The 19,120-nt window shown below is 44.2% G+C and overlaps 1 protein-coding gene across 1 annotated transcript; it reads right to left on the minus strand.

Moving 5' to 3' along the window:
• Positions 1 to 6,704: 6,704 nt before the first annotated feature.
• On the minus strand, positions 6,705 to 10,508 carry KRT34 (keratin 34). Its single transcript, XM_045488847.1, has 7 exons — positions 10,092 to 10,508; positions 9,908 to 9,990; positions 9,235 to 9,391; positions 8,195 to 8,356; positions 7,975 to 8,100; positions 7,632 to 7,852; positions 6,705 to 7,170 (listed from the first exon to the last, which is right to left on the minus strand). The coding sequence occupies exons 1-7, from the start codon at positions 10,437 to 10,439 to the stop codon at positions 7,086 to 7,088; spliced, it is 1,182 nt and encodes a 393-aa protein (XP_045344803.1). The 5' UTR covers positions 10,440 to 10,508; the 3' UTR covers positions 6,705 to 7,085.
• Positions 10,509 to 19,120: the final 8,612 nt, after the last annotated feature.

Here is a 19,120-nt window from a genome sequence, read left to right on the forward strand (position 1 = left end):
CTTTATATTCTGTCAGCAGTGGGTGTGGTGACCACATGCAGCATTACCCACCTTTTACCTTATTTACCCATTTTTCCACTTGTTATTTAGCCACCTCACACGAGTCCTTCACCTCATAAAACGTTTTACTCTGGCTTCCTGCTAAGTCAGGACTCCTCGCCAATTATGCTGGTTGGTTAAGTAAGACCTTCAAAGTGACCAACCCATGACCTTGTCCACAGCAGCGCTTATTCATAGGGTTTTGAGTTAGAGTGACAGCTGTCCCCTGTCCCCCAGAGATGGAGGCACTTCTGTGCCTCTTTCTCCTAAAGGAGGAAACATTTGTGCCTCATCGAGCTCCCATTCAGTGAGGGCTCTGTGGGGAAAGCCACTTAAGGAAGCCTGCCTGGAAACTGGACTGTTCAGTAGGGAATCCTGGAAGCTGAGATCAGAGCAGACCTGTGAGGCCATCCTGTTCAACAGCCCTTTGCCCTTGCATGCAGACCAGTTGGAGGCAACTCTCTGCTCTCCTTAGAGGGGCTGCAGGAAGCCCCTCCACCCACCACCAGACTCCATTTCTACTGTTACTCACTGGTCAGCAACGTTAAGGAAACAAACAACTTGGGAGTACCCACCCTGCATGAAGAATGTATTGTGTGCTTACACACAACAGGAGTGTTATCAGAATGGCACCGGATTCCTGAGGACCACTGTTCGATGCACCTCATATGCATTGTTTCCTTCCGGCCTCACAAAACCCTGCAGGGTTTGTAGAGGAGGACCCCAAGCCTCTGAGAGGTTGCCTATGGTCCCAGGGCTCCCACACTGTGAGCCAGCATTCAACCCCAAACCTCTCTGACTCCAACAGCCACGCTCTCTCCATCACACCAACTGTCTCTTCCAGTCTCCTCACTACTGACTTGCAATAATGCGCAAGTGGATTGAGTTCAGTGAAGCTCAATCACTACCAGGCACTATCCCCTCCTACATTAGAGTGGGCCAAGAAACAAAAGCCTGTTCTCCATCAAAGAACCAAAGGTCCTTTCCATTCTAATGGAAGGAAGTCTGCTAAATGAGAAAGTGTAATACCTGCTAAAAGCTTGAAAAAAAAAAAAAGAAACCTTTGGTTGATTTGACAGAGAAACATCTGAGCCCAGTTCTCCAAAGGATGTGATCCTGAAAAACCACTACGCCATGACATGCTTGGTAGCATCTTTGACCATCAATATATTTCTGCCCCGGTGCTATTCCAGATGGAGATATGAACTATGAGGATTTTACATTTCATCTATCGGCACTCAAAATAGGACAGAGACACCTTAAAGCAATTCCTTCTGGAAGCTATGTGCTCATTCCTCCTGTATAGCCACCGCTCACATCACCTCTTCTACAAAGCTGACCTCACACTCTGGGACACTTTCTTTTGGTTAGCCTCATTGAAGACAAATCTTCATCTCCTGAGAGTGTGTCTCTTTTTGAAACTCGCCGGATATCATTTGGAACCAAGCCTAGTAAGTGGGATAAGCAACGGAATTTGGTAGCATCTTTAATGGGTCAGAAACACATTGGGACTGTAAAATAATAATGTACTTTTTCTTGGGTGATTCTGAAAGTCATTGCCAACATGAAGCTTCAGATCTGCTCCCATAAAGGGCAGCGAATTTGGAGTAAGTGTGCAGTCTCCCAGAAGGTAATGCTTTGAAGACACTGACATCCTTACCCACGTTCACAATCCACAACTCTCTGCCTCTCCTGCCTGAATCTCTACATTTAGAGAGAGATCGGACGGGCGTGCTAGTTTAAAATCAGTACCAATAACATAAAGCAAATAGCTTTCATCAGATTTCATCTTTTCTGTTTCGCTCCTTCCTCTATTGCCCAACCTTCCAAAGAGGAAAAACCGAGACAATGGCACTTTTTTAAAGAATAGGAGAGATGCTGTATTCTGGATTGATAAATATGTCCACAGGGATTCCTAAACCATGATGGCAGCTTCTGCCTCAGAACAAAATGACCCAGAGATAAGTACCCTGTATCTTCAAAAGTGGAGGGCAGAGTTTAGAAAACATGACTATTCCCACCTCTTGAGCAAAAATAACCATGATTGCTGCATAGCTACACGGTAATTAGATTATAATAGCTGAGAGGACTTGGGTTTATTTAGAAAAGAGCCAAGTTTTATCTCCCAAGATTTCTGGAAGGCAGTTGTTTTTTATTTATTCCACTTACTGTGTGCTTGAATCCTTCCCTTTACATAAGCAATGTCATTGTCTCTAGTTAATGACCCTTCAATAAACTTGATGAGCAGATCAAACCCTAACAAACAAAAAAGTTTTAGACCTGCCTGTGTAATTGTGGCAGACGCCACAGTAAGGCTTCTGGTCTCCAGATGTGAGAAAATTGCACTTGAGGTTAAAAGATACTATTTATTATGGAAGCCAAGACTATATCCGTGGGAGAGATCACATGCCAACCCACCGGTGGCACTCAACCACAGAGTGGATTCAGGGCAGATCTACTGAGACCATCCTCCCATGGCAGAACTTTAAAGGTATTAGGAAGCCTCCCTCCTCCTTCCCAAATCCATCTTCTCTGATGGCCAGGTACTGGCACTTGAAATTCTCACCACGAGAAATATAAATTGCGTTACTTGGGAAATGCAAAGTAACATACTGGGCCACTTACAGATTAATTCTATTTTAATGTAGACAAATGGCAAGAAGAGACCAGGAGTGCCATCGCTGGGCACACGTAGACCAAGATACTGATGTTTGCCTAAGAGATGAAGAGTTATTCACTGGAAAATCCGAAAAGCAGAAACACTGTTCATTACCAGCCCCAGTTAGAGCTGCTTATAAGAACAAGATACAGGGCTTCCATAGACTATTCCATAAAAGTGTCTATTGCCATTTTATCAACCACTCAGTCTTACTACATTGAAGGGAGCAATTGTCATGGTGATCCAGGAATTAAACCAACAGGTCTGGCTTTGGGAAGATGTTCAAACAAGATTTTCAGTGAGGAACAAGCAGAGGAGGATATGCAGAATGAGCTAGGTCAATGGTAATATGGGCTGATCAAAATGCACCCCGAAATAGGATTCAGAGCCCATCACTCAAATCCTCTCCAGAACTGCTGTTCTGTCCCTTACACTCAGTCTTCGACTCCCAGTGGGAATGGAGTTTGGAGGTCTTTAAGGGACCAAGCCAAATCCTAAAAATGCAAAGCTCATCAGTATGTTTTTAACTCTATCCAGTCTAGAATAGAGAAGTCAAGAAGAATGTGAAAAAAAATCCAAGACAATATAACTTAATGGTCCTAATCTGCGAAAGCTGGATTCAGGAACCACTCAGAGAAGGAATGAACACCTGTTTATGTGACTGTTCTGCATACCAAAGGGAAGAGCAGGTGCTAAAACATTTTGAGAGTTCCACAGAGGGGGCACCTGGGTGGCTCATTCAGTTACGCCTCTAACTTCGGCTCAGGTCATGATCATGGGTTTGAGCCCATGTTGTGTCGAGCTCAGCACTGACTGCTCAGAGCCTGGAGCCTGTACAGATTTTGTGTGTGTGTCTCTCTCTCTCTCTCTCTCTCTCTCTCTGCTCCTCCCCCACTTGTTCTCTCTCTCTCCCCCCATCTCTTTCTCTCTCTCTCTCAAAAATAAATAAACACTTAAAAGAGTACACAGAAAATAAAGCAAAGTAAGCTTCATGTTTAGTATGAATACATTGTGTTGAACTTTTGTGTTAAGTTCACTATTAAGTTGGTAACTTGAAAAAGATGTGAAAGTCACTGAACTATGACTCCTTTCCTCAGCAACCTATAGACCCTGCTCTCTCTATGGTCACCAGTGATCTCCCTATTACTATGTCCACTGACTTGTCTGAATTCTCCTCTTTCTCTCCCTTCAAGAGAGACAATATCTTCACCTAATTGAAGCCTAGTGTAAACCATAGAATACTGTAAGTGGAATAAATAAGGAACCATAACACTAATGAGGATTCATGAGAAGGATGCCATTGACCATTCCCTCATCAAAACCCCAATTTCTTTTGACTTCTTTTTTAAAAATTTTTTAATGTGCATTTATTTTTTGAAAGAGAGAGATGGAATGTGAGCAGAGGGTGGTGGGGGGCAGAGAGAGAGGGAGACACAGAATCTGAAGCAGGGTCCAGGCTCTGAGCTGTCAGTACAGAGCCCAATCAAGGGCTCAACTCATGAACCGTGAGACCATGACCTGAGCCGAAGTCAGACGCTTAACCGACTGAGCCATCCAGGCACCCCTTTTTTGACTTCTGTGTTGCTTCAGCTTCCCACTCCCAACTGCTTTTAACCAGATATCACCTCTCTCCTTGGGGACTGGGCCAAATCAAGAAGGAACCTCACGTCAGGGATTTTGGAGAGCCTGAGGCCACTCTGTCATTTCTACCAGTGGTTCCCAAGGTTGTCCATAGTGTAACATCATCCCCTTGACAGTCTTAACAACTCCTATGGTTCTAACTGATCATCTCTGTTTAGGTAACTCTCCAACGTCCCTCCCAAATCCAGTCATTCTCTTCCAGCTTTCTCCACTGGAGGCCCACTGGTGTTTCATTTTCTCAGGCTCAAAAAATGTCTCTCATGTTGACCCAAAGCAGGTATTCAATCAGTACTAGTTTCCTTCCTTCCCTTTCCATTGTTCCTCTACCCCCAATTTGCTTCCACATCCCAGGCTGTGCCTCTGAAATCCACCCCGCCCTTGGCTCCCCAACCACCACCCCCATCTCCGTCCTGTTGTCTCTCACCAGCCTCCCAATGATTCTTCCTTCTTTTCCACCCAATCTCACCAACTTCTAGGACTCATCACAACCCGCCTTATACATAGCTCTCGATAGATCATATCCCAAACTTCCTTACAAATAAATCTCACAGATAACCGTGAAAAGCACTGCCAGATATGGTGCTCCATGACTACTTTGCAGTTTCATCATCAGCCACTATATTTATGCTTTGCTCCAGTTAGAAATTGGTCTTCCAAGCTCTAGACACATTTCCTGCTTCCTCTTCTCCTTTCCAGGCAAAGTTCATGTTTGGGAAAACTTTCCCTCTTGTCAGACCTGCATATACTCATCTGTCCAAACATACCCCCATCAAACTTCGTTTCAGAATTATGCTAATATCATACAGTAATCGTTGACTGAAGTTGGAACAAGGGAAGTATATTAAGTTTTAATAACCTTCTCATGAATCCTCATTAGTGTTACTGTTCCTTTATTCCACGTACAGTATTCTGTGGTTTACACTGGGCTATAACTGGGTGATGATACTGTCTCTCTTGGAGGATAGGCAGACAGTATTCATATGAACAGAATATTTGGGTTTTCAAAGCTCTGATTGAGCGCTACCTCCTCTCTCTTTTTACCACTCTCTCACACTTAAACTATAGAAATAATTCCTGAAATCATATAGTTTTTCTCTCACAGGTCAGAAATGTATCATTCTTTACTTACACCTTACTTGGGCCACATGGATGTTTGTCTGCATAAGCGTTGTCTCTTTGTCTTGTCCATTCTAGACTGTCAACGTGCTGTGGGCCAGGACCAGGGCTCATTTATTTGTGTACTCTCAGTGCTCCACAGGGAGCATACACAACAGATGGTTGGTTGCAGTTGTGTAGGTTAGATAGGGTCAAATCGAATGAAGACTTGACACAGTGACCAAGAGAATTGAGAGCTCTAATAATTCAGCTATGAATCACGTGAGGGGTAGGGTTCATGTCTGTTGGGGGAGACAGTGAGCACTGGTCTTTCTTGAAATTATAAGAAATAAAATGATACAGAAGTTACAGAAGAACATTGTAGGTAGGAGAGAAGACCTAGAGGAAAGAGGGAACTTGAAAAGAGGGGGAGGTGGGGAGATGCGCTTACCTGCACTTAAAGGGTCTTTAGATTACGAAGTGTTGGGTGTAACAAGTGGGTAACAAGAGGAACCAGTTTGATGAAGATAAGTTTCAGTCCAGTTAAATGTGATGTGGCAGCCTAGTATCAAGTGAAACTGTCCTATGGGCAACTAAAGACCTGGGGCTTGAACTAAAATGAGAGCAAGATTCGGAGTTGTCAGCATAGAGGTGCTAGTTCTTCCTGAACAAGGATGGAGGAGAAAAAAACACAGCTGAGGATCTAGGCATTTCCTCCAATTGGGACAGAAAGGAGAAGGCAGGCTAATCAGGAGCTGGAAAATGGGTAGCAGGAGATATAACGAGAGAACCCAGAGTGTGCTGGTTTATGGAAATCATTGAAGGCACATCTTCAGGGAAAGGCAGGTAATCTACAGTGGGGATGCAGGTGCAGTTGACAGGTTGAAAGGAGAGGGTAGCTGCTCTTTGAGCAGTTTCTACAGAAGCTGGTCTTTAGGCAGTTTACGAGAAAGGGGAACAGAAAATCAACCCCTGAATGATAAGGATGACCGTGGGAAATAGCAGTCAGATCTGGGGAGGACTCAGTATTGCCAAGGACCCTGCAGCCAAGGAAAGAGGGGCATGAGTGTTGGAGGCCAGGTTTCCTTCATGGTCACCCCTTGGCAGGAGCTTCCCAGGAGAACAGTCCCTCCCCCCTCCAGCAGTCTTTACCAGTGGAGCATAATGGCTGGGGTTAGTCATTTAACCCATTTCATCCTAACAAAGGGACATTTTTATGAAATAGCCACAACAGGTACTTTACAGTGCATAAATATGAATGAGAAACACATTTACTATGCCAGAGAAATGAAGTTTATTGGGAAGTAAATGAAGTAGCTTCCTTGCATTCCAGAGAATACCAAAGAAGCAAGAAAAACAGGAAACACAATACATACAGGAAATGCCCTAAAAGTAATACCTGGAGCTCAGATACCATGGAGCTGGACATCTTCAGAAACAAAGACACTCGAACTTCAACAGAAAGGGATTTCCCAGACATTGGAAGTGAACCCTGTGTGCCTTTGCTTGTTGAATCTGGAAGGCATTTTCATGTCTAGAGATATCATATTTGGCATGGCTAGGCTCCAAAGAAGGCAAGACCCGAGGACCTTTCCTTTGCTTGATCAGAGTGGCTTCATTGTTGTCTTCAAAGAGGGTGCAAGTTCTTAAATTAAGAGCAACGCGTTTGAGAGGCACCACAGGACCCGCAGGAATTGCCACAAGCGTTGGTGGTAGCACATGGGTTGCAGGGAAGCCTGGGAGGACACAGAGGTTTAGAGCGGATTGGGGATGGTTGTGGAGAGAGCCCTAAGGCGCCTAATGAGACAACCCATGAATTCTCAGTGGTTGGAGATAGTTGGAATCAAATTTGATTGCCATCGAATCCTTTTCCCCATCCCAGAATGCCATGTGCTGAGGTGGAAATTGGCCTTTTGAAAAATATGTCATGCTCTTGAGCTCTCCTGAAAACAATACACGCTGTCTTACCCAACAGTTGTTGCAACAATCTGTCCACCACCACTTCTCTATCATTAGCTCCCTGATGCAGGGGATGTATGCCCTTCACCTCTGACCTTCCTTTTCTGCTTAACTGTCACATCATGGACTCTATACATGCACGTTGTTCTGTGAGTTGAAAACGTGGCCGCCATGTGTATGCTCACAATATCTTGTAGTCCCACCACATGTCCTCCAGAGTTCTTTGCCTCGCACTCACTTGCAATCCTCGCTCTCCAGCAGGCCCCGGTACGTGTTGATCTCGCACTCCAGCCGGGCCTTGACGTCCAGCAGCACCTGGTACTCCTGGTTCTGCCGCTCCAGGTCACAGCGGATCTCGGCCAGCTGGGACTCCACGTTGCTGATCAGGCACTGCACCTGGCCCAGCTGGGAGCTGTAGCGCGCCTCGGTCTCCGTCAGCGTGTTCTCCAGGGAGTCCCTCTGTGAGGGGAACATACGGAATGTCACAGAGCCGCTTCTCGGGGCATCGCCATGGGACTCCAGAGAAGTCACAGGCTTCACCAGGCGAGGAGAGGGTGGGCAGCGCCGCGAGCAACACCCACCAGGTTGTGCTGGGCCTGCAGCTCGATCTCCAGGGCGTTGACCGTGCGTCTCAGCTCGATGATCTCCGCCTGGCAGGACTGCAGCTGCTCCGCACTGGACACCACCTGCTTGTTCAGCTCCTCGGTCTGAAACAGCACAGGGGACGAGACAGGGTGAGACCCTGCCTCAAGGGCCGCGAGGGGCCGAGGGGCCCGGGCGGCCGCGTGCCGAGATGCCCACCTGGGTGGTGAACCATTCCTCCACGTCCCTGCGGTTGGTCTCCACCAGGGCCTCATATTGGCTCCTGGTCTCGTTGAGCACGCGGTTCAGGTCCACGGTGGGGGCCGCGTCCACCTCCACGTTGAGGCGGTCTCCGATCTGGCAGCGCAGGGTGTTGACTTCCTGAGGGAAGAAGAGGAAGAAATGAACCACAGAAATGGATCTGCTGTATATCTTCCTACTGTAAGACAGTGAGCACAGCCCTGCCAAAAATGTATATCCTGATCATTCCCAAAGACTGACACAGATATGATGTAGGATTAGACCCAAATAGGGATCGCATCAATATATTTCCCGAAAAAACTGAAAGAAGCTCACATTTCCAGTAAGACTCAAGTCCAAACTCCCTGGCCTGTGCAAATCCTACCTCATTTCCCAACTCACCCCTATAGGTAATGCATGCCCAGCCATATCAATTCATGTGCCAAACTCTAATATACCTGCTCTTCCACTTCTGTGTCTTTGCTCAGTCTCTTCCCCCAGATTGAAACATCCAAGTGTGAAAGCCTCCTCCTTCCCATGACATGTCTCTGAGAACATTCCCTGTCTCCTTCCAGGTAGACTGGACTATTCCCTGCATATGTTGCTCATACTTCTCATATGGTACTACTTTCCTCTGCCCGTATTCTACCATCGTTTGTACATAGCCATCTCCCTAGACCACTGGGAGCCCGTTGAAGAGAGGGAACGTGTCTTAGTTCTTTTTTTCCCTCCATCTCTACCACCAAATTTAAAAACTAACAGTGAGCAGCAGTGAGCAGGGCTCAATAAATGGATGCCTTTTCTCAGCGTCTCCAACACCTGCCCAACCTCACCCAGTTGCTGGAGAATAAGCAACCCACCTCCCTACATGCTATGGGTATAGTATCATCATTCTCTGAAGAGTCTTGAGTTCTTCAGAGAAGAGTCCCAGCTCAAGAAGCCTGATGGCACTTGCCTCCTGGTTGCTGATGCTAAAGGCTTGGATCTGAAACCTACTTTTTTTTTCCTTTTCCTCTCACCTCCTCGTGGTTCTTCTTGAGGCTCAGCAGCTCCTCCCTCAGGGACTCCACCTGGGCCTCCAGGTCAGACTTGCACAGAGTCAGCTCGTCCAGGATCCTGCGCAGGCCGTTGATGTCCGACTCCACTAGCTGCCTCAAGCCCAGCTCCGTCTCGTACCTGCACACACAGATCAGAAAGGATGAGGCAGGAAAGAAGCCGGTCCCCTGTTCTGTGTCTTGTGTGCATGGACTGGCCTCCATCTCTTTGAGCTGGTGCAGTTTTCTCCCCCTTTTCTTCCGTGTTTCCCTCAAGCTCTGCACAAATAGATTGGAGAGGCCCCTGACTCGCCCTAACACCAGAAGGTCCCCACAAGAACTCATGAGATGGAGTCTCTCATTTTCCTCTCAATTTTGTTGGTTAATATACCACCACTCCCCATAGAACAGTCTCTGTCAATCTCTGAATTTGGGGATTTAAGAAGGCCTTCCAGAGGTAGCAATATAGGCTGAAGTGCACACAGCATATGTGTCTGGATCTCTGTTTGAAACCAGTTTTAGATAAAGCCAGGCTTGAGAAGAGAAATCAAAAGGGAAAAATGGCTGCCTCTCCCCTTCCAGGAAATGTTAGTCCCAAGGGGCCATGAGAGAGCCATAAGGACCTTAGGGGTCACCTAGCCTAAAAGTCTCAACCTACTTGGTTCTGAAGTCATCAGAGGCCAACTTGGCGTTGTCGATCTGCACCACCAGCCTGGCATTCTCAGACTTGGCACACAGAATCTGAAAACAAGATTCTACTGTGAGGGCCACTTGAACTTGAGAATGTCTTATTGTTCAAAGACAGTCAGCTGCTGCTGTGCCCCCACATGGCACCCCCTCACCTTCTGCTGGAGCTCCTCGATGGTCCGGAAGTAGGACTGGTAGCTGGGGCACACGAAGGGCACCTGCTGCTGGCACCACTCCCGGATCCTGGTCTCCAGCTCCGCGTTCTCCCGCTCCAGCTGGCGCACCTTCTCCAGGTAGCTGGCCAGGCGGTCGTTCAGGAACTGCATGGTCTCCTTCTCGCTGCCATTGAAGGAGCCCTCGCAGAACCAGCCGCAGTTGCCCACGTTGGCGGGGATGTTGCAGGCCCCGGGCAGGGTACAGGTGTGGCAGCTGGGGGGCACGCAGGGCCGGGAGCAGCAGGTGGAGCGGCAGCTCAGGTTGGGAAGGCAGCAGTTGTAAGGCATGGTGCAGGGAGAGGTGATGGAGAGCAAGTAAGCTAATCTAGGTGGATGTGGTGAGGTTTGAGTTTCTCCTTCCTCCATGGTCCTTTTATACCCTTAATGGTGGGTGGGGGTTGGCATACAGCATAATTTCCCTTCCTAATGCTTCAGCTAATTTTTTCTCCAAAATATGCTAGTTAGATGCCTGCAAAGAGTCTCCTCAACCCATAAAATTATTCCATTTAGCTTGTGTCACACCAGGTTCCTCATGGGTGCTAGTGGTTGGTGAAATCAGAATTTCATCAGATGGCTTCAAAGGAGACAGAATCATCACAACCCCAAATGGCTCTCTCCATTACTCAGAGGGTAGGACAGCCAGGGACATGGGGTGGAGTTGTTTGGAACTCCTCACTCATGAGGTTATGCCACTAGATTCCCTGGAAAGAGAGTCTGGAGTGAACAGTCTTCCAAGGGGCTCTCTTTTCCCAGTCCTACCCATGGTTCAGTGTTTGGTTCAACTTGACTTCATAGCAGAAATTTGTCCTGTATTAGTTGCAAGAAACCTGGGCCCTACTTATGAGAGTATTAATTGGGGCTGTGGAAATTTATCAATACATGGAGATTGAAAACAATGGAGTGTTCATGGCTAGGAAGTAAAACTGGCTGGATGGGTGGGAATAGCCCTGAAGCAGATATCAGCAAACTAGGGCCCACAGACCAAGTTCTGCCTCCTGCCTTTCTTTCTAAATATAGTTTTATTGGCACAGCCATGTTCATTTATTTAGGTATTGTCTATGGCTGATTTTGTTCTACAATGGCAGAATTGAATAGTTGTAACAGGGACCATATTGTTTGCAAAGCCTAAAATATTTAGTCTCTGGCCCTTTATAGAAAAAGTTTACCAAACCGTACTGAAGCAACAATCTTCCTAAAGATGAGAAGGAGAAGAAATATCTAGAAGGAAAATTATGCCTGGACTAGTCCATAGAGAGAGTTCAAGTGGCAATGTTGAAGCATAAATTTGAAGCATAATACTTCAGACTCAACAAGAATGGAAAAACCAGAATGAGGAGCTCAGAGCTATCTTTGTGTGCATGGTGACCTTATCTCAAAGTCTCTGGATATTTCTCTGTCCTCGTTCCTAGACTTAATCCTCTTTGTGAGAGCATCATACGTCCCTAGAGTTGTGACTCTGCCAACCTGAGATGCTCCCAAAACCAGTCACAATGCCCATGAGAATGCACCTTCACTCTGTCGTCCCTAAGAAGTGGACACCATCCCTGATGAGTGGGTGCCTCTCTATCACCTGTGGGGTCAGATACCCTTGGACCCTTCCAAATTCCTGGGAGTCTCCCTATTGCCCAATAAAGAATCTTAACGAAGTAGCCCTCCTCATCTCACCTTCTGTTCCTTGTCACTCTGTCTGTCCTTTATTCCACACAGAAACAAAATCACGGTTCAGACAGAAGTCCCAAAAAATTATTTGTGGAACACAATATGAGTCATTTAGGAAGGATGTGTCCAGATTTCAAAGGCAGTATCAAGGTAACAGAAAAGCACACACTTGGAGCTAAACCACCTGAGTTCACATTCTTACTGATGAGATGAGCTCCAAGAAGTGAGTTCCCCTTTTTCACTCTTGTTTTCTTCATCACTTAAATTTAAGTAGGAATAATGCTGCCCACCTCATAGTTCTGTTATAAAATTTAAGTAATGTATTGTGTGTGAATATGGTTGGGGGTGAGACCAGTGATTCTTTCTTTAACTTTTATCCTTCCTAGTGTTGGCCAGATGGCCCAGACGTAGAATTTTTTGAAAATTCAATTCTGTTGAGCAGACACATGGGTACATTGCCCAGACCAATCCAATGGTGATAATACCTCATTCACCTACCTTGCAAACACTAGAGACATAGAACTAAATTCATGAATTAATCAACAAAAATACAAATTTTAACATTGACTTGGTAGCCAGAATAGGAAGTTGGCGGAGGGCACACTGTGCCTACATTCTCTGCTAGGTTACTGATCTTGTGGGTTTGGTTATCTTGTCTGGGGTGGTTTTTGAGAAGACAAGTTCTCTACATGGAGATTGTATTGCCACCAAAGCCTCCTTTCTTGTATTGGCATTGAAATGGGCTCTACTCATTTTCTGAGATTTCCCCAGCCTTGCATTTCTGTGCTAGCATCCATAATAATGATGACAGTGGTTTTGGTGATACTGATGATGTTACTTACCACTTCATGAGTACTTATTCTGTGCCAAACAAGCTAGGTGCTAAGTGTTATGGCACATTTCTTATTTGACCCTCTCAACAACCCTATAATATCGGTCTATAAAATTATTCCCATTTTACAGATAAATTAACAGATTAGGGAAGGCTCAGAATTTTCCCAAGACACAAATAGTAAGTGGCAGAGTTGGGATTTAAACAATTCCTTGTCTAACTCTTGAGCCCAAATACCTAAACACAATGCAAACATTTGGCACAGAAATTTCTCTGATTTTTCAAGGGGAAGAAAATCTTAGATTCCTTTCTTCCCATTGCCCCTTTCTTTATCATTTTTGCTTCTGATTCCCTCTGGGACCCTATTCCCAACCCTTTCCCAACCCCATCAGTCCTCCAAAGCCTTGTCTGCCCAAGCAGCCCTTTCCCTCAGCTACTTTTTATGGTACCCTCTTGAACCAAAACCAAGTTACACTTATTACTTTTCTCCACAGGGAAATGGTTGTCCTTTTTTCATTACTGATTGATACGTCCAGATTGGACATTACACTGCCTCTTCTTAGCATCTAAACAAATCAAAATGCACAATGGCAGGACCTAAGGTGATTTAGAATCTGAGAGACAGGCTTTTTGCCTCACCCTGAACTTTTAGCCCTGTAAAAGTTCACCTCTCAGAAGTAAGATCTATTTTCTAAGAATCAAAGAATTCTAAAGCTAGAAAGACCTGAATTTATGGAGAAGAAAACTGAGGTGCAAATGGTGAGGCAGGAAAGTAATGAGTATCAATACATCATTTCCTCATCGGGTAGTCTACTAGAACCCTTCACGTATGGTATTCTACCCTCACCCCAAACTATGAATGTTTCAATGCCATTATTGTCACCATATATCAGAGATAAATAATCTGAAAAGAAGTGAACTTGTTCAAAATGATACAAGTAAGTAGACTTGAGTCTGCTGGGCCCTTACTGTGAGGTAGAGAGATGAGACACTGGCCAGGGTGTGACAAAACACGAGAACTAGAAGAAAACAAAGAGGTGAGCTCATGAATTCCAATGCCAGCTCTGAGCATGGATGGCAAGACACACCTAGGCTTCCTGCATATTGCTTTGCTTCTTAGTAAACTGGAGGTTAAAAAGTGACAAATCCCACAAGCTTGTGATGAGGCATGCCTCCTGGAAGTAATGAAATGGGCTTTTACAGAGAAAAATGCTATGCGTTCCTGGACCATCCTGCTCTTCCTGCAGACACTGACAGTAGCCTCAGGCCTCAAAGAACTCAGTGAATGACTTTGACCCCAGATATAAGGATGCAAAAAAGTGCCTTAGCTTACCCATAGCAAATACAAAATTTTCAAGGAAACAGGAAAAGAACCAGCAAAAATATTCAGGACACAAGCTTGGAGTTGGGTCAAGTCTCTGAAGATGATATTCCCAGTGGGCTAAGAGTTCAGACCAGGACAGCCAAGAGCCAATAAAACAGGTCGCCAAAGAGCACTGGGCATGCCAAATGAGAAGGGCCTTGGGGCCCATCAGAAGATGGGTCTGGAGACAAAGAGCATCAGATAATGCTGAATAGAGCACGTACACCAAGTGCAGAGCTAGGTGGGGGACTTAAAGAAAGAAACAATGGTGTGAAAGACAATAGGATGGTATACAAATTCTATCGTTGGGCAGGAAACAACAACAAACAAAAATGACTAGGTTCTCTATTCTTAAGAAGCTTGTCTATGTGTTAAGTCATCAATAATCAAAATAATAACTCTGATAAAAATGTCTGGCTTGCAAAGTGTTTCCATGAACACAATCTTCCATGATCCTCTTGGCAAGTGTATAAAGCAGGTAGAGAAGATATTGTTACCTCCACTTTAATGAAACTGAGGCTCAGAGAAGCTATGTGTCTCGTCCAAGGACACAGAGTAGATGAGAGGATAAGCGAGAACCAAAACCCTGGTTTTGGCAAGTGGGTCACAACCTTGCTCATTAGAACCCCCAGTAGAGATTCTAAAACTCCTAGTGGCCAGGTTGTGTCCCAGACCAATTAAATCAAGCTTTCTAAGGACAAACTCAGTCTTCAGCACTTGTTTAGTACCCCAGGTGATTTCAAAGCACCACCAAAGTTTAGAACCACTGTCCTCATGTGTGATGATGATGACAGAGTACTTGCCAACAATTTAAAAGCCACATGGGAGTGCTTAAGGGGATGTAGAGCACATTTATTTACAAAATTAAGGTTTAACTCTAAGGATTGAGATTTGTTTTGAAAGAACATGACAGAATTTGCAGATCCAAAAAGCTTTGCCTCTGGCCAGAATCTTCCTTTGTTCTAATGATGGTCTCTCTGTTCAAATCATGTTTGGAGCTTTATGTTTTGGCAATGTATGTATCTTTTTAACATCCAGTTTGTTGATAGCAAACCTTTGTCTTTTAAGGATGGATTTGATTTTTTGGAAGCCATTCAACAAGAAACCTTGTGAAAAAGATAAACAACCAACTTAGATAGTTAAAACAACAATAACAACACCAGGGCGCCTAGGTGACCCAGTCCATTAAGTGTCCGACTCTTAATTTCAGTTCAGGTCATGATCTTGTGATTCGTGGGATAGAGCCCCACGTAGGGCTCTGCACTGACAGTGCAGAACCTACTTGGGATTCTCTCTCTCCCTCTCTTTCTGCCCCTCCCCTGCTTATGCTCTCTATCTCTCTATCTCTCTCAAAAATAAATGAATAAAGCTTTAAAAAGGAAAAAAACCTCCATATGTGGCTTATAATTGATTCAAAAGCAAACTTTTTGGGTTTTTTTTAGAGAATGCACAAGATGAGGGAAGGGCAGAGAGAGAGAGAGAGAGAGAGAGAGAGAGAGAATCCCAAGCAGGCTCCATGCTCAGTGCAGAGCCCAACATGGGGCTTGATCCGTGACCCTGGGATCATGAATTAAGCCAAAAACAAGAGTCGGAAGCTCAACTGACTGAGCCACCCAGCTGTCCTCAAAAGTTAATTCTTAAAGAGACTTGCCAAAATTAAGTTGGAATCTTTATGTAGGGAACAATTTTGAAGAATATCATTGACCTGGGTGTATTCATTCTGCTCTGATTTTTAAATCATTCTTCATACTCTATAGTGGTGTCATGTGCACCTATAAATAGAACCTGGTTCAAATATCATAAATGCTAATAACCAACTGTGATTTGAGCAAGTTTCCAAAGTTCAATTTCCTCATCTGTTAAAATGGGTTTAATTTGAAGCATTTTATAAAGATTAAGATTAGTTCGTAGTGTTTTGCCTAACCCATAGCTGATATTCAAAAGATGTTCACCATATTAGTTCCTTATTGCTACCATCACAAATCACCACAAATTTACTGGCTTAAACCAATACAAATATATTATCTTAAACTTCTATAGGTCAAAAGCCTAACATAGGTCTAAAATCAAAGTCTTACTCTCACTGGGAGTAAACAAAATTTTTTTAATTACAGTAACATCAACAAGAATAAAATACTTAGGAATAAATGTAACCAAGGAGGCAAAAGACTTGTATGCTGAAAACTGCAAAACATTACCAAAAGAAAATCAAGAAGTTACAAATAAATGGGAAAACCGACAGTCTTTTCAACAAATGGTGCTGAAAAAACTGGATACTCACAGGCAAAGAATGGAGCTAGACCCTTACCTCACACCATATGCAAAAATGAACCCCAAATGGATCATAGACCTGAATGTAAGCGCTAACATTATAAAACTCTTAGAAGAAACCATAGAGGAAAATTGCATGACTTTGGGTTTGGCAATGATTTCCCGGCCATGGCACCAAAAGCACAGATAACCAAAGAAAAAATAGGTAAAATAAACTCCAGAAAATTTAAAAGCTTTTTTTTTTTTTTTCAACGTTTATTTATTTTTGGGACAGAGAGAGACAGAGCATGGACGGGGGAGGGGCAGAGCGAGAGGGAGACACAGAATCGGAAACAGACTCCAGGCTCTGAGCCATCAGCCCAGAGCCTGATGCGCGGCTCGAACTCACGGACCGCGAGATGGTGACCTGGCTGAAGTCGGACGCTTAACCGACTGTGCCACCCAGGCGCCCCTAAAAGCTTTTAAATTTCACTATCAAGAGAATGAAAAGGCAATCCACAGAATGGAAGAAAATATCTGCAGATTATATTCCTAATAAGGAATTAATATCAAGAATGCATAAAAAGCTCCTACAACTCAACAACAACAAAACTAAATGACCCAATTAAAAAAAAAAATGGTCAGAAGACTTGAATAGACATTTCGCCAAAAACGCAAATGGTCAACAAACACATGAAAAGATGCTTCAGCATCACTAATAATTAGGAAAATGCACATCAAAACCACAGTGAGGTACCACTTCACACCCACTAGGATGGCCATTGGCAAAAACAAAAACAAACAAAAAACCCAGAATTTAAAAAGTGTTGGCAAGGATGTGGAGTAATTGGAACCCTTGCGCATTGCTGGCAGGAATGTTAAATGGCATGGCCTCAAACAATTGAACATAGAATTGCCATATGATCCAAGAATTCCACTTCTAGGTACATACATAAAAGAAACAAAAGCATGGACTTGAATATATATATATATAATGTATATACATATATATTATATATATGACACATTTTTAATATATAACATATATAATATATATTATATATGATATATGTGTATAATATATATACATATATATGTATATGTGTGTGTGTGTGTATATGTATGCATATATATACACCACTGTTCACAGCAGCATTAGTTTCAATAGCCAAAATATGCATCCATGGATGAATGGGCAAGCAAAATGTGATACATACAATTGGATATTATCTAACCTTTAAAAAGAACAAAATTCTGATACATGCTACAACATGGATCAGCCTTGAAAACATTATACCAAGTGAAATAAGTCAGACACACACACACAAAAATGAATGCTGTATGATTCCACTTATATGAGGTACCTAGAGTAGTCAGATTCATACAGACGGAAAGGGGAATAGAGGTTACTAGGGGCTTGAGGTAGAGGGGTTAGAGAGTTTGATGGGGACAGAGTTTCAGTCGGGAAGATGAAAAAGTTTTGGAGATGGATAGTGCTGATTGATGGACAATAATGTGGATGTACTTAATGTCCCTGAATTAAATGCTAAAACAGATAGATAAAATGGTCAATTTTATGTTATATATATGTATTTTATCCACAATGAAAAAAAAAAAATCAAGATGTTGGCAGGGCTATGTTCCTTTCCGGAGGCTCCAAGGAAGGACCCTTTTCCTTTTCTTTTCCAGCATCTAGGAGCTACCTAATTCCCTTGGCCCATGGTCCCCTTTCTCCATCTTCAGAGCCTGCAGTGAAGGGTCCAGTCCTTGTATCACATGGCTCTGACATGCGCCCTCAGTCATATCTCCCTCTCCCTGTCACTGTCTTCTGCCTCCTGCTTCTACTTTGAAGGACTCCTGTGATTACATTGGGCCCACTGGATAATCCAGCGTAATCTCTCCATTTTAAGGTCAGCTGATTAACAGCTTTAGTTCTATCGGTACCTTTAATCTCCCTCTGGATGCAACCTAACATACTCCCAGGTTCCAGGAAGCAACATGGGCATCTTTGCAGAGAAAGGGGGCAGTCATTCCTCCCGCAGGAGTTAGTAGCATTACTTTTCCATTATTGTAAAATAATATATATACACAGGATGCGGGATAAAGGAACAAGCAAAATCAGGGACGGCCTCTGAACTGAGGTTGACCTTGGATTTGGAGGAGATCCGGGTAGGGGACCACATCAGAGACGGGATTCCAGGTCAGAGGCTTCTCACAAACCAGAAGCAAGGTGTGCAAGTCTGAATCCACCCTGGAATTTGCGCTTTAAAAATAAGAGTCAAGGGGACAATTGTGGTAGAAACAATAAATAGTTCCTTTGTCAAATATATATGTAATTTCAATCCACTTGGTCATTCCAGTACACAAGATTGTGTTTCACCAAAGTGGGGTCCAATATCTGCCTCAGAAAGCCTGGTGTGATGGGAAGGTTCGTGGGAAAAGATAGAAACCTGAGTGGTCTCTGATCCTTTCATGTCAAAATGGTCCTCTGGGGTTTTAGCGAGTCAGTGTTTAGCATTTCCATGGCTCTTCTTTCAAGTTAAAGATTCAAGTTCAAGCCTTTCTTGATGAACACTGATGTCACTTCCAGTACTCGGAGTTTTGTTTGCAGCACAAGCCTGCGTGTTCGGTGTTTGGGGATAATGCCTTATAATAGCACTACTTAGGGACTAGTTTTATCCCTTTAAACAAGTTGTTGGGGCGCCTGGGTGGCTCAGTTGGTTAAGCGTCTGACTTCAGCTCAGGTCATGATCTCGTGGTTCGTGAGTTTGAGCCCAAGTCTGGCTCTGTGTTGACAGCTCAGAGCCTGGAGTCTGCTTCAGATTCTGTGTCTCCCTCTCTCTCTACCCCTCTCCTGCTCATGCT

The sequence above is a fragment of the Leopardus geoffroyi genome, chromosome E1 (assembly GCF_018350155.1).
Source record: "Leopardus geoffroyi isolate Oge1 chromosome E1, O.geoffroyi_Oge1_pat1.0, whole genome shotgun sequence".
NCBI lineage: Eukaryota > Metazoa > Chordata > Mammalia > Carnivora > Felidae > Leopardus > Leopardus geoffroyi.

Excerpts from the sequence above, each read along its gene's own strand:
- KRT34 (XM_045488847.1), bottom strand. The coding sequence starts at position 10,439 with ATGCCTTACAACTGCTGCCTTCCCAACCTGAGCTGCCGCTCCACCTGC. Across the intron at positions 9,991-10,091 it reads TCGAGGAGCTCCAGCAGAAG|ATTCTGTGTGCCAAGTCTGA; the intron begins GTGAGGGGGTGC and ends TCTTGTTTTCAG. Across the intron at positions 7,171-7,631 it reads CTGGAGAGCGAGGATTGCAA|GCTTCCCTGCAACCCATGTG; the intron begins GTGAGTGCGAGG and ends GTGTCCTCCCAG.